The sequence below is a fragment of the Paroedura picta genome, chromosome 7 (genome assembly GCF_049243985.1).
Source record: "Paroedura picta isolate Pp20150507F chromosome 7, Ppicta_v3.0, whole genome shotgun sequence".
NCBI classification, from domain to species: domain Eukaryota; kingdom Metazoa; phylum Chordata; class Lepidosauria; order Squamata; family Gekkonidae; genus Paroedura; species Paroedura picta.
The window spans coordinates 52,079,479-52,092,517 of NC_135375.1; the positions used below are offsets into that span (position 1 = coordinate 52,079,479).

General features: G+C 41.3%; 1 protein-coding gene across 3 annotated transcripts in view; it reads left to right on the forward strand.

Moving 5' to 3' along the window:
* Nucleotides 1–12,760, forward strand: part of AP3S1 (adaptor related protein complex 3 subunit sigma 1) — a 28,222-nt gene extending 15,462 nt beyond the window's left edge. For 2 of the 3 annotated variants that reach the window (XM_077344341.1, XM_077344343.1), the window contains one exon: nucleotides 12,245–12,760. In XM_077344341.1, coding sequence (XP_077200456.1) covers nucleotides 12,245–12,373 — 129 coding nt within the window. In that variant the 3' untranslated portion in view covers nucleotides 12,374–12,760. Of the gene's footprint in view, nucleotides 1–1,268; nucleotides 1,311–12,244 lie in introns of all 3 variants that reach the window. The other variant, XM_077344342.1, reaches the window with a different exon arrangement.
* The last annotated feature ends 279 nt before the right edge of the window (nucleotides 12,761–13,039 follow it).

Below are 13,039 nucleotides of genomic sequence, written 5' to 3' on the forward strand. Positions count from 1 at the left end.
GTAACATAAACCCCTGCCCCCCAGGTCCCGGGAAAGGTGGAAAAGCCGAAATTCCCGTTATAGTTAATGGCACCATTGACTTTAATGGGTGCCAAAGCCAAATCGGCCAGATAGGGCCCTTAGTGCACAAGCTTACTTTCTAAGTCTCTGATCTGTATTTGACTTGGATCCAAAGTGTCCCTTGTGCTACTAGACAGCACTTCTGTCTCTGCACGTGTGCAGTTAGGATGGTCTCCATTTTCCTCTGCCATGCACACCATTCTAAAGTGCTGCCTAAACCTCAACTCTTTGAGGGCATGGTAGATTCCAGCAGGAAGAAGTGGGGAAACTCTGAGATACATGCACAAACATATTGTCCAGTTCCTTGGTTCTTAATTTAAGATAAAAAAAACAAATCGATAAACGAATGACTTTATCCATTTCTCTTGTATCTTAAATTATATTTGTTTGCAGTTACAGCTTTCCAAAACATGGGAAGGTTTCTATGGACCCAGTGGAAGGTTTCTATGGACAGAAACCTGCCTCCCCCTCTTTTTATAATTTGAACTGTTCCCCAATGCTGCTCATGGGGGTATAAAGGATCCCCACAAACAGCATTCCTTGGGGGGGGGTGTTGCTAGTGGGAGAGAGAAACCACCAAAATCACCCCTCCCTTGCATGTACAGAAATTTTCTGGTGGATCCAAGCCATGAATTGCAGCGTATTAACTAGAATTGGTTTCTTTGAGCTGATTTCTTTCCCCACACAATAATTAAAGAAAGCACTGGATAGTTACTTGTTCCTTTTCACCGAGTCACTGTGTTCCCCAAGTTTCCCTGAGTGACTTGCTCTGGAGTAAAGAAGTTGTAGAATGTTTTCTTTTTTAAAAGGCAAGTTTTTTCACACTGTAGATAGTATTTGGCAACAACTTACAGGTCTGAAATATCAGCCAATAGCTTTTTCTGTTTCTCTCCTTATAAGCCATAAGCAATGCTTGTTGTGCATTTCTATTACCCATTCCTCAGAAACAGCTCAAATTATAATTTGAGTAAGCTTAGCAGTCACTCTGAAATCAACCCAATGTAGCTTCAGGCCTTGTAAAGGGAAGAATTTGGGCTGAGTGTTTGTCAGGTACTATTAGAGACATGGAAGGTGTCCTCTGGATAAGCTTGGGTCCCTTGTGTTGTATTTTTAGTGTTCAGCGGGGTTTGAATTTGGTCATTTAAGTCAGTCCTCATTTTTCCAAACCATCTGATCTTTTCTAGTTCTTTCCATTCTTCTCTTTACAGACCTTTATCTTTCAGTCTCCCAGACAGGACAGGTAGACACAGGTATTGCCAATTTTCAGAAAAAAATGTGCTTCTATTAATGAAGGGAAAGCAAAATGATGTCAAAGGCAATAATAAATAAATTAGGCCAGACTCAAAAATTATGTGTTGATAAACCCACATTAGTCTTTGTAGCCTACTTTTTGTGCTAGTTTCCCTCATTTTTTTATTGCCTGTAGTGTATTTACTAGATTGTCATTGACTTCATATATTTTTTATTTTTACTTTTCCCTTTCATTAGTGTTCAACTTCAAAATGTATATATCTCTCAAATCCAATGCTGTGATAATAATGCTTGCAGTATAAACAAATCTGGGGTATCTTGCTCCCAGTTGCTATATGGTAAAGCAGTTCTGAAACTAATGGCAAGATCATATTCTTCTTATCTACCGAGTTTCCTTCTGGAGTATGAATTCTCATGACCGTCATTCTGCCTTATGTCAGTAAACATTGGTAACTGCTGACCAGAGTTCCCACTTAAGGATCCAAAGGATCCAGGCCGGTTTCAGATCTTTGGCTAAGTTTAACTGTGGGTTACTCTGCTGCTGTCATAACACTTACCATGGAAAAAGCTGAAGGAATTCATGCTTCAGAAGGGAGTCTGAAGGGAGCATGTGATCCCATGACTTGCTTTTAATTAATATCTGCACAATGCCATGCCACCAACAGTTGCAACCCCAACTAATACATATTGTGCATGCTTTTAAGTTTCATAGATTGTTCCACAATCATAAGTAAATCTGAGGACTTAAATTTTAGGTGGATATCATATGGCTGGAATTTGTTAACCTTTTAACAGCTGAAGCAATGTGGACATGGAGTCCTTAACTAATGAGGGCCAAGAAGTTAACTACATAGTTTCAGACTGTAGTAGTATCTATTGTAAATGTTATGTTAAACTGATTTTTTAAAATGTCCTATAGAGACAGATTCTGAGAATTTTCAAAAAAATTGCAGAGGAAATGTTATAGGTTTTTTTTTAATGTAGTAATATCCAAATAAGATAAACATTTTAAGGCTCAATGAATTGGAATAGCATGAATCAGAAAGAAAATTGGCACATATTACTTCAAACTGGTATTTTTGTAGCATACCACCAGGAAAGCTTCATGGTAACCATCAGTGATCCAAGACAGTCATGGATGAAACAACTAGCAAATTTGAAGTAGTTGCATTCATAGTTTATATACCAAATGTCAGACAAAACCTTGACTGTTGTTAACAAGTACATTCTTGTTCCATTAGAGTCTTTGAAAGGCAAGTTTAATAGATGAAAGTTCTTTACAGAACTGGTCTTAAGTAATTTTAAATTGCATAAGCAGCTATCAGTATCCTCATTCAACAAAACCAGGAAGTGTCTTAAAGTATGTATATTTGACAGAGTAAAATTTTAGACCTTAATGTCAAGTGTAACTTTGAAAATGAGCAATCCAGCCAGCTTAACATTTCTTTGCTTACTTCCCCCAATGCAAAAGTGTTCTGTGATGTAAGAAAAAGGAATTTTTCTTTTTATGTAATATTAATCTATTTTACTTTCTGCTTGTACATGTTCTGTTTTTATTTTTGGGTCTGGCAACTTAAAGTAGATAAACAAAAAAATTTAAAATCATGCCCATCCATTCCTATCGCTGTGATCCAAGTGCTTGAAATTTCTAAGAGTATGTCTAAGTCTTCTATCTGTTTGGCATTTTGATATACTTGCAGACTTCATTTTGTTTTTTCTCTAATTCTGTTCATTTATTTAACCTCATGAGAAGAGAACATGGCCATTCTTTTATATTCTGTACTGCATCCTTCCATCCTATTCATAACCCTGCTGCTTTGAATCATACTTGTTCTGGGGGAAAGGGTTGGTATGAAGCACCAGCAGCAGTGACAGCTAAATGTTAAATATCCTGAAGAAGTGTGTATGGAGAGCTCTTTCAGTCTAAATTAATTTACAAGAAATGTCCTGGAACTTAAAATGCACAAGCTCTCATGAAGCTCTCCTGGCTATTTGCCTTGTATGAAAGCTTTTGAAAAAGTGCTAATAAGAATTTAGTCATTTTGGGGAATCATTAACATGTGCTGTATGTAGAAGGAAGCTATGTATAGCTTCCATATTGCTAAATGGTGTCCTAAAATCATACCTAACATTCAGCTGCTATTGATAAATCCCATTTTTGTTGTTGAATGGGAAATAGTTTTCCCACAATTTAACTGAGTGCATTAATTTGGGTCTGAACACTTTTTTGCAATTTAGGATGTTCAGGTTGGGGACTGCAAGTAGTGAGTCTCTGAATACGTGACCAATATTTCTTTTGGTGACTAGCTAAAACATCAAATCTCACTTAAATTGAGATTACAAAGCAGCTGGGGAAGTACATTGTCTGGTTGTAACTCTAGCAAATATGAAAATTCATATTGTGCTTGGAAAACCCCGTGGATGTGCACAGAGAGTTTAATTCACTGAATAAATTAAAATGTGATTTAGGATTAATGCTGCAAAAAGACCCTTTCTTCTAACTGTGACAGAGAACTCCAGTAATATGCCCTTAATAACCCCACTGCTTCTGTTTATACATTTTTTTGGTGGGAGGAGCTGATATAAAACACTAGGAACAATGATAAAAGCAGATATCTTGATCTGAGAAACATAGTGTAGGTTAAATATCTGCTCTTATATGATAGCAAGTAATTCTGTGTTTTATATATGTGCAAGATTGACCCTGCTTTAGAGTGCTATTCAAGAATGTCTTGATATAGATGGCTAGCTGTTTAACTAGTATGTCCAGGCATCTCTGTTTTCTCCCCAAAACTGTTTATGTGTCTTAGAAGTAGTATGTGATTTTTATTCCATGCTTAAAGTTTTGTTTGATAAAGTCAGACATAGAATCCTGTTTTGAAGTGGCAAATGGGAATACCATTTAAAATGAGAGTACGCTTCTCTTAGAATATGTACCGTATTTGCCGGCATATAAGACGACTGGGCGTATAAGACGACCCCCCAACATTTCCACTCAAATATAGAGTTTGTTACATTACAGTACAGTACTATGGGCCACTATGGGCAGCTATGTCTATCCCAACTGAAGTGCACCCGGTGTATAGGACGACCCCCCCCCCCACTTGGAGGCATGTTCTTCAGGGGGGGGAAGTAGTCTTATACGCCAGCAAATACCGTAGATAGTATCTGCAGTTCTGGAGACTGTCTTATTGACAGGGTTAATCCAAAAGTTCAGTCTTTGTATGAAGGTCTTATCATGGTCTGAAGTCATATAAAACAAAGAATCTGACTGACTTTTGTAACTGGCAGCCAAGCCTGGTACACATGGAGTATCAAGCATTTTAATTTCATTTTCTTAACGCTTTCTAGGAACAAAACATAGGTGGTACAAATGGATTTCATCACTTTTGTATTACAAATAAAGTCCATGTTTTAACATTGTGCTTGATTTAGTAAAGTGTTCTTGAGAGTAGTAAAAAGCAAATGTTAAGATCAGATACCCCACCCTAAGGTAATCACATCTCAGTATAACTAACTGATATACAAAATGGGACAAAGGAAGAGAACACAACATGGAAAGCCCTTTTAACTTTGACATTGCCAATTTAAAATCCTGTTTTTACTGTAAAGCATAAAATGTAATTAAACTGAGAACAGCTACTTTGGCTTGCTAATGTTTCCTAATGAACCGCATATAAAGATTCTAGATGTCTAGATATTATGGAACCTAGGTCCTTTTCATCTTCCCTGCAAAATGGACTCTAACAAAAAAATAAAATGCTAGGTGTTGATACCTTCATCTGGATTTTGTTGAGAGTGCCAGTTCAGATTAAATGGTGATAAATATTTTCTCCTGATTTGCCATCATTTAAACCTGCAATGCAGCATGATTTCCATGCATTTGTGCAAGTTTGTACTTGTAATGACTAAATATTCTTTCAAAAATGAATATTTAATAATACAGCGAGATCTGCAACATATTTGAGACTGTGGGCATCTTTGGAATTCTCACCTGGGGTGGTGCGTTCAACCACAAAATGGCTGTCACAATCACGTAACTCTAATAGTAACCTTTCAAGATTTCAGATAAAAATCGTTAAGGCTACCTTTTAAAAATGAACGGATGGTTTAAAAATATTTCTTGCAAACACCTTCAGTCATTCAATGAAGAACCTTGTGCTACTAACACAACTTAAAATAAATCTGCATAGCCAATAAGAAGCTGTGCAGAGCCCTGGAAAGGTGCCAGGAAAGATGTCAGCAGGTACCATATGGGTGACCCCTGGACTAGAGGGGTATACATATTAAAGTTACATTTGGAACAATTATATAATAGTAGAAGGTGAAAGAAGAGCCTCTTGTGGCGCAGAGTGGTAAGGCAGCCGTCTGAAAGCTTTGCCCATGAGGCTGGGAGTTCAATCCCGGCAGCCGGCTCAAGGTTGACTCAGCCTTCCATCCTTCCGAGGTCGGTAAAATGAGTATCCAGCTTGCTGCTGGGGGGTAAACGGTAATGACTGGGGAAGGCACTGGCAAACCACCCCGTATTGAGTCTGCCATGAAAACGCTAGAGGGCGTCACCCCAAGGGTCAGACATGACCCGGTGCTTGCACAGGGGATACCTTTACCTTTACCTTTTAGAAGGTGAAAATCGGTAAAACATTTTTATGTTTCTTGATATCTCTTGATTAACAGCTTGATCCTAAGAAGTTTATTATGCAAGTGAGCAATTATTTTAAAGAATAAATCTTGAAGGTATAGAAGTTATACTAATGGTCTTTATTGTAGGCAGTCATGATTAATGCTACTACTTTTCTCAGAAGAATGCTAATTATGTACAGTGGATTGTTTTACAAAGTAAAGTATTAAGTCAGGTTTAAGAATTGTATTGGCCTGTTTGTATACTAATATGTGACAATATTTTCAGTGGTGAATCTGGTTAGTAATGATGGGCAAGAACCCGTTCATGGGTCAAAATTCAACTTAAACTTGGCCTTGTTTGTAGCCCCCAAACTGATGTTTGCGGAAGGCCTCTTCCCTAAACATTTCCTGTACGTTTCATAGAATCATAGACTCATATAGTTAAAGGGGTCATATAGGCCATCTAGTCCATATGTTATCTGTATCTTTTTCCTGTTTCCTGTAAACCGTCCTGAACCTTCGGGGAGAGTAATATATAAATATAAATAAATAAATAATCCAACTCCCTGCTCAAAGCAGGATCAGCCTGAAGCATCTAGGATAAGTATCTGTCCAGCCACTACTTGAAGACTGCCAGTTTATGGGGCTCACCACCATCTTAGGCAGTTGATTTCACTGTTGAACTACTCTGTGAATCCCCCCCCAATAACTAGCAGATACTGTTCATAGTTCAAACCCATTACTGTGGGTCCTATCTTCTGCTGCCAACAGGAACCTTTCTCTGCCCTCCTTTAAGTGACAACCTTTTAAATAATTAGACAGCAGTCATGTCTGCCCTCAATCTCCCTATCACCAGGCTGAATATTCCCAAACCCCTCTGCCTTTCCTCATAGGGCTTGGTCCCCATGAATCATTCTCGTCACTCTCCTCTGAACTTTCTCAATTTTGTCAACACACATGTTGAAGTGAGGCTTCCAGAACTGCACACAGTACTCCAGGTGGGGTCCGATCAATACGGTTTACAGTGGGACTATGACATCTTGTGATTTCAATATGATGCCTCTGTTGATACAGCCCTAGTCTGTATTTGCCTTCTTTATCACTGCATCACACTGTCTGCTCATTCATTTTGCCTTGTTCAGTTCATCTGTTTGGGCCATCCGCCCTGCCTTCAGGCTGTAATGGCTACAAAGTATTTCACCAATTGGTTTCACTTCCCAAGCTTGGAAGCTGGGGGAGTGGGAATGAAATTGATCAGTGAAATGGTTGCTGGAATTTTAGCCTGTAAGGCAGTGGTCCCCAACCTTTTTTAGGCTGGGGACCGGCAGGGCATCGGGCCGCGCCCGCAGGGACCGCGCCCGCGCGGGCCACGCCCACGCTTTGGGCCGCGCCCGCCGGCCGCGCCTGCGGATCGGGCCGCGCCCGGCCGCACCCGCCGGCCGCGCCCGGCCGCGCCCGCCAGCCGCGCCCGCGAGCCGCGCCCGGCCGCACCCGCCGGCCGCACCCGCGAGCCGCGCCCGGCCGCGCCCGCGAGCCGCGCCCGGCCACACCCGCCGGGCGCACCCGCGAGCCGCGCCCGGCCGCGCCCGCAGATCGGGCCGCACGCGCGGGCCGCACGCGCGACCTGCACGGGCGCAGCCCGGCCCTCATTCCTTCTCCCCGCCCTCCCGCAGTAAGTAGCTTCCCGGGCCGCAACCTTGCGGCCGGGGAAGTTTTTTACTGCGGGGGGGGGGCGGGGAGAGGGAGCCGCGGCCCGGCGCCATGGCCTTTACGGCCCGGCGCCGGGCCGCGGCCCGCAGGTTGGGGACCACTGCTGTAAGGAACCGTCGATTCCACACAAGAAATTGAACATGAACCAAAAGAAAATCCAAAGGCTGTTAATAAATCAGTTAAAAAGGTAAAGATATCCCCTGTGCAAGCACCGAGTCATGTCTGACCCTTGGTGTGACACCCTCTAGCATTTTCATGGCAGACTCAATACGGGGTGGTTTGCCAGTGCCTTCCCCAGTCATTACCGTTTACCCCCCAGCAAGCTGGGTACTCATTTTACCAACCTCGGAAGGATGGAAGGCTGAGTCAACCTTGAGCCGGCTGCTGGGATTGAACTCCCAGCCTCATGGGCAAAGCTTTCAGACGGCTGCCTTACCACTCTGCACCATAAGAGGCTCATAATAAATCAGTTACTACAATGTTAACAAATATAATTATGTAATGATGATTTTATTAAGAAATTCATTTATATTGCAGAAATTGCTGTGCAGTCACTGAGAAAGTATAAGGAAAGCAGGTTACCTAAATAATATGAATGAATGCAAATTTTTGGAACTGATTTATTAACAGCCTTTGGATTTCCTTTTGGCTATTTTAGCCTAATAGCTTGGCCTGTCTATTTGTCAGTTGTTAGGCTTAAATGGCTCCAATCCAAAATAGATCGCTGAAATGGCTCATATTCATTTCAGCCTAATAGGAGACAGATGCACCCACTCTGCTGTTAGGCTGAAATAGCTACCCTACCAGCCATTTAAAAACATCCATTTCACTCCCTGCCTACTTTGAAGTGCGGGGAGGTGAAATGGATGGCTTTAAATGGCTTCCCCAGGCAATTCCTCCCAACTGTACCTTGCTACAACCAAGAGGAAGGGGGTCTGAACTGGCTGGTTCAGGGAATTTTTGTTTGTTTCAGAGTTTGGTTTTGAACCACCTTCAGTTGAATTAAAAAATTTTGGTTCATGCCCATCCCTACTGGCTTGTATATTACCAAAATAAACTGTTACTTGTCCTAGGCCAATAGTTAACTTCAAAGTAGAATGGCGCTTAAATTAGAAAATTTAATTTTCTTATTGTTGTGATGTTGAACACTTGAAGTGTCAATTGGTGATTGTACTTAATCAGTAGGTTTCTTTGAAGCAGCTAGCAGTCCTGTGTAAACCTTGGTTTGTTCTCCTCTTCCTGGATTACAGATTTTAACTATCACAGTGCAATCAGATGCAGCATGGTCAGTTAGCTAGGTCATATATCTTGTTTCAGGGGTCTCAACCAAACTGAGGTGGATAGGGTGCTGGCTTCAGTAAGACTTGTCCCTTAGACCCCTGTAACTCAAGATGGGTAATGAGAGGACTAGGAAGCCCTCTGGGAAATTATTAACCTGCCCCTGTACTGAGGGAACTAAAAGAGGCAGTGGTATGGCTACTGCTGAAGATGCCTCACTTGATCCATAAGGCCCCACCAACTTCCACCCAGTTTCACATTGCTGTTTCTAAGTAAGGCAATTGAGCAGGTGGCAGCAAACCAGTTGCAGGCATTCCTTGAGGAAGCATCAGTTCTGGACCCATTCCAGTTTCTGGTCTGGCCATGGGGTAGAAATGGCACTGGTCACCCTTGTAGGTGAGCTTTGGATGCAGCTGGACTGAGGTAGGTCAGGACTTAGATCTCACTTCTGATCATTTTACACCGTAGAGCTGCTAGCTCACTGCCTTGCTGACGCAGGGATACAAGAGTCAGCTCTACAATGGCTGATCTCCTTTCTCCATTGTGGAGGAACAGCTTAATTGCTGCTGACTTCCATGTGGGGTGTCCCAGGGTGGGATTCTTTCCCAGTGTTATTCAACATCTACTACATGCATCTTCTTGAACAGCTGGTCCAAGGGTTTGGACTAGGGTTGGGTGCTTTTTTGCCCAAAGCGGCCATTCGCTCCCGACATAGCCAGCGCTGCGGTGAGGGGGGGGCAGAGGCGCGGGCGTCAGCAAGCCAGTGGTTGCACACACACAGGCAAGTAGGCTCCACACCTGCATGTATACGCCCACCAGTGTGCTGATGCCCATGCCTCCGTTCCCCCCCCCCCCCACAGCACGGCGCTGGCTGTGTCGGGAGCGAATGGCCACTTTGGGTGCTGAAGCGCCCAACCCTAGTTTGGACTGGGATGCCATCAGTATGCCGATGATACCCAGCTCTGTCTGCTGGCCAGGTACACCCCCAGTTGCATTGACCAGGTGTCTGAAGGCCATGACTAGATGGTTCCAACAGAGCAGCCTGATGCTCAGTTCCTCAAAGATGGAGGTCCAGGTTTTCTTCCATCTGTGCCAAGTGAAGCTACTAGTGTTCTACCTGGCCCTGGATGACCTTGCCACAGTGATCCATGCAGTGGTCACCTATAGACTTGATTACTATAACTTGCTTTACACAAGGCTACCCATGATCCTGACCCACAAATTACAGATGATGCAGAATGCAACTGCCCAAGTCCTTATGAAGACTCCATGGAGGGCACATATTTGACTGGTGCTCTAGCAGCTGTAATGGGTCCCAGTTGAGTTCGGATCAGATTTAATGTGTTGCTTCTGATCCTCAGAGCCCTCTATGGTCTGGGACCTACATATATGAGGGACCACCTCTCCCAATATGTCCCCTGTAGAGCACTTAATTCACGTGGTGGAACAAGCTGCTAGTTGAGACCAAGGCCCTGGTGGAGCTATCACAAAGTTCTTCCACCAGGCCAATGGTTGAGACCAGAGTAGACTAGTAGAATGGGCCTCCCTCTGCCCTCTCAGGCTCCTCCTCCGCTCTTTCCTTGCCACTGAACAGATGTAACTGTCAAAGGCAACAGGAAGAAAATGACAAATGATCACTGGGTTGGGAGGGGGTTAGTTAATTGTTTAATTGTTAATGAGTTGAGGGTTAAATTTTTAATATTAAATTTAAATGAATTCACTGTTTTATGCATTTTAACCACAGCCATATTGTATACTGCCCCAAGCCCCTTATGGGAGAAAGGTGGTATAAAAATCCAAAAGAGAATGCAATAATGTATATTTGTTTTTCATGGAACCATTTCCACAGTGGCAACATTAGCATAAAAACATATCACTTAAACAAGAATGTTTTATTTGTTTGGCTCTTAAGTGTTCTTAAAGAATTGAAGCTGATTTGATTTTAGAAACTTGAGACTTAATTTAATTTGCACGTTTTCCAAATCTTGAAAACAAGCTACAGCTAGTAAACAGAGAGAACTTATTTTACATTCTTACCTTTGAGAATTATTCAAGGGCATTTATTTCATCAGTAGAAAATAGGTGAATGTCTTTCTCTAAATGTGAAGGCTAGCAACTCCTTTTAATAAAAATGGAAATTATCGAAGCCTGTGTACCAAATACTGTTTTTGTTTTTTTGTTTTTTACTCATTGACTCATTAGAAGTGGGTGGCCCATATTCTTGTCTGCTTGGTCCTGAAAAGATTTGTTTAAAAGAAGTTGCAGTGGAATTTATTTGTATTCTTTTAGGAGAATCATTTTGTAAACACTGTTTAATGTAAACACAACATAGATTAACAGTTGTCCTATGAAGTTAAGGCTCGGGAGCCTTTCTGTAAATCAAAAGGATGAAAAGAGGATTGAGAGGAAGGGAAAGAACTAGAGGTCATGTTTTATTAACATCTAAATTGCCAAAATTAATATTTAGTTTATTCCTCTTGTCTTTTTTGCATGCTCAGATGCAGTCTGTTCCACACAGCTATTGAGTTTATAAGCTTGGAGTTTTCTAGTGTGTTGGATTTTAGAATTTCAATTGAGCCTTTTAGGTGGGGTGGCATGGGATAAATAAAGATCTAGAGCAGGGGTAGTCAACCTGTGGTCCTCCAGATGTTCATGGACTAGAATTCCCATGAGCCTCTGCCAGCAAACACTGGCAGGGGCTCATGGGAATTGTAGTCCATGGACATCTGGAGGACCACAGGTTGACTACCCCTGATCTAGAGGACATACCTCCTTCACCACTGCTTCGCAACTAACAGCAGGCTACTCAGAAGATTTAAAATGTTTAAGCTTATTTTTATTTTTGTATGGGCTACCATTTAATCGACCACTAAAAGTTGAGTTTAAGGCCTTAAGAAAAATAAGCATTTTATTTTTGGGTTATTACAAATTAAAACTGATTGGAGTGTTTACCAGGTGTTAGATGATTGGCTTGTGTTAGGTACCATAAATGCTGCACTACCTGGAAACAGTAAAAGTCAAAGACAGCATGAGCCCTAACTTTAACCTCAATCTGGTTGTTTTACAGACTACATATTGCTTAATTTTTCTGTATATTTTTCATTGTTGCATTGCATGCTGTAACCGTACCATAGATTGTGTGTAAACTTTTTGCCTCTGTCTGTTTAAATACTTGAAGTAATCCATTCCATTTCAACTCAAATACCATGTTTTTTCTAATCAGTGTTGGTGTAGATAACGTTTTGGAATGGGTATCAAAATAGTGCTATATAATTGTAATTGTAATGGATGTCAACTTAACAGTATATTTTTCTTCTGTATACAGGCTGGTTTAGCAGGAGCTCCAGCCCGGGCTGTGTCAGCTGTAAAGAATATGAATCTTCCAGAGATCCCAAGAAATATTAATATTGGTGACATCAGTATAAAAGTGCCAAACCTTCCCTCTTTTAAATAAATTGAGCACTCCAGGTAAAAATGATGGGTAACTAGAAGTTGATCACAAATGCTTACCGGTCCATTTTGTGCATATTTTCAGTTGCTCCTTATTAATCCTTCATAAATTATGTGTTCTGCTTAGAGAATTTAATGGGATTGGATCCTTTATGCCTTGAAAGTAACATTCCTGTTTTCTTCTAAAGAAGCATGCAATATTTTGGAAGAGTGATTGGAAATAGTTCTTTACATTGAAAATGTGTTTCCTAAAGCCCCAGTTTTGTAATTATTGTAGTACGAATCATATTCTTTCTAGTTATGATTATTTAAAAACCTCAGTATGTCTATTGCATGGAATCATTGCACTGTAATTTATCTCCCTCTTTAAATAAAGTTGTAATAAACTGGACTACAGCATTTATTTGATACGTATATTTCCAGTTCTTTTGAAAAGCTAGTGGTCATGTTCTTACCCTAACCGAAGATGAGTATTCTGTGGTTTAAAAAAATTAAGCAAATTTTGATGAGAAGTTGATTCACCTTTTGAATGACGACCAATCAAATTCTTCCAAACTGTCTGCATCAATATGCTTTCTTACATAATACATTCCTCTTTCATCAGTCATGCAAAGAACAGTGCTTGGCAATAAGGCCCATCTGCGTGAGATTCTGCTGTACGCGCTCTGCG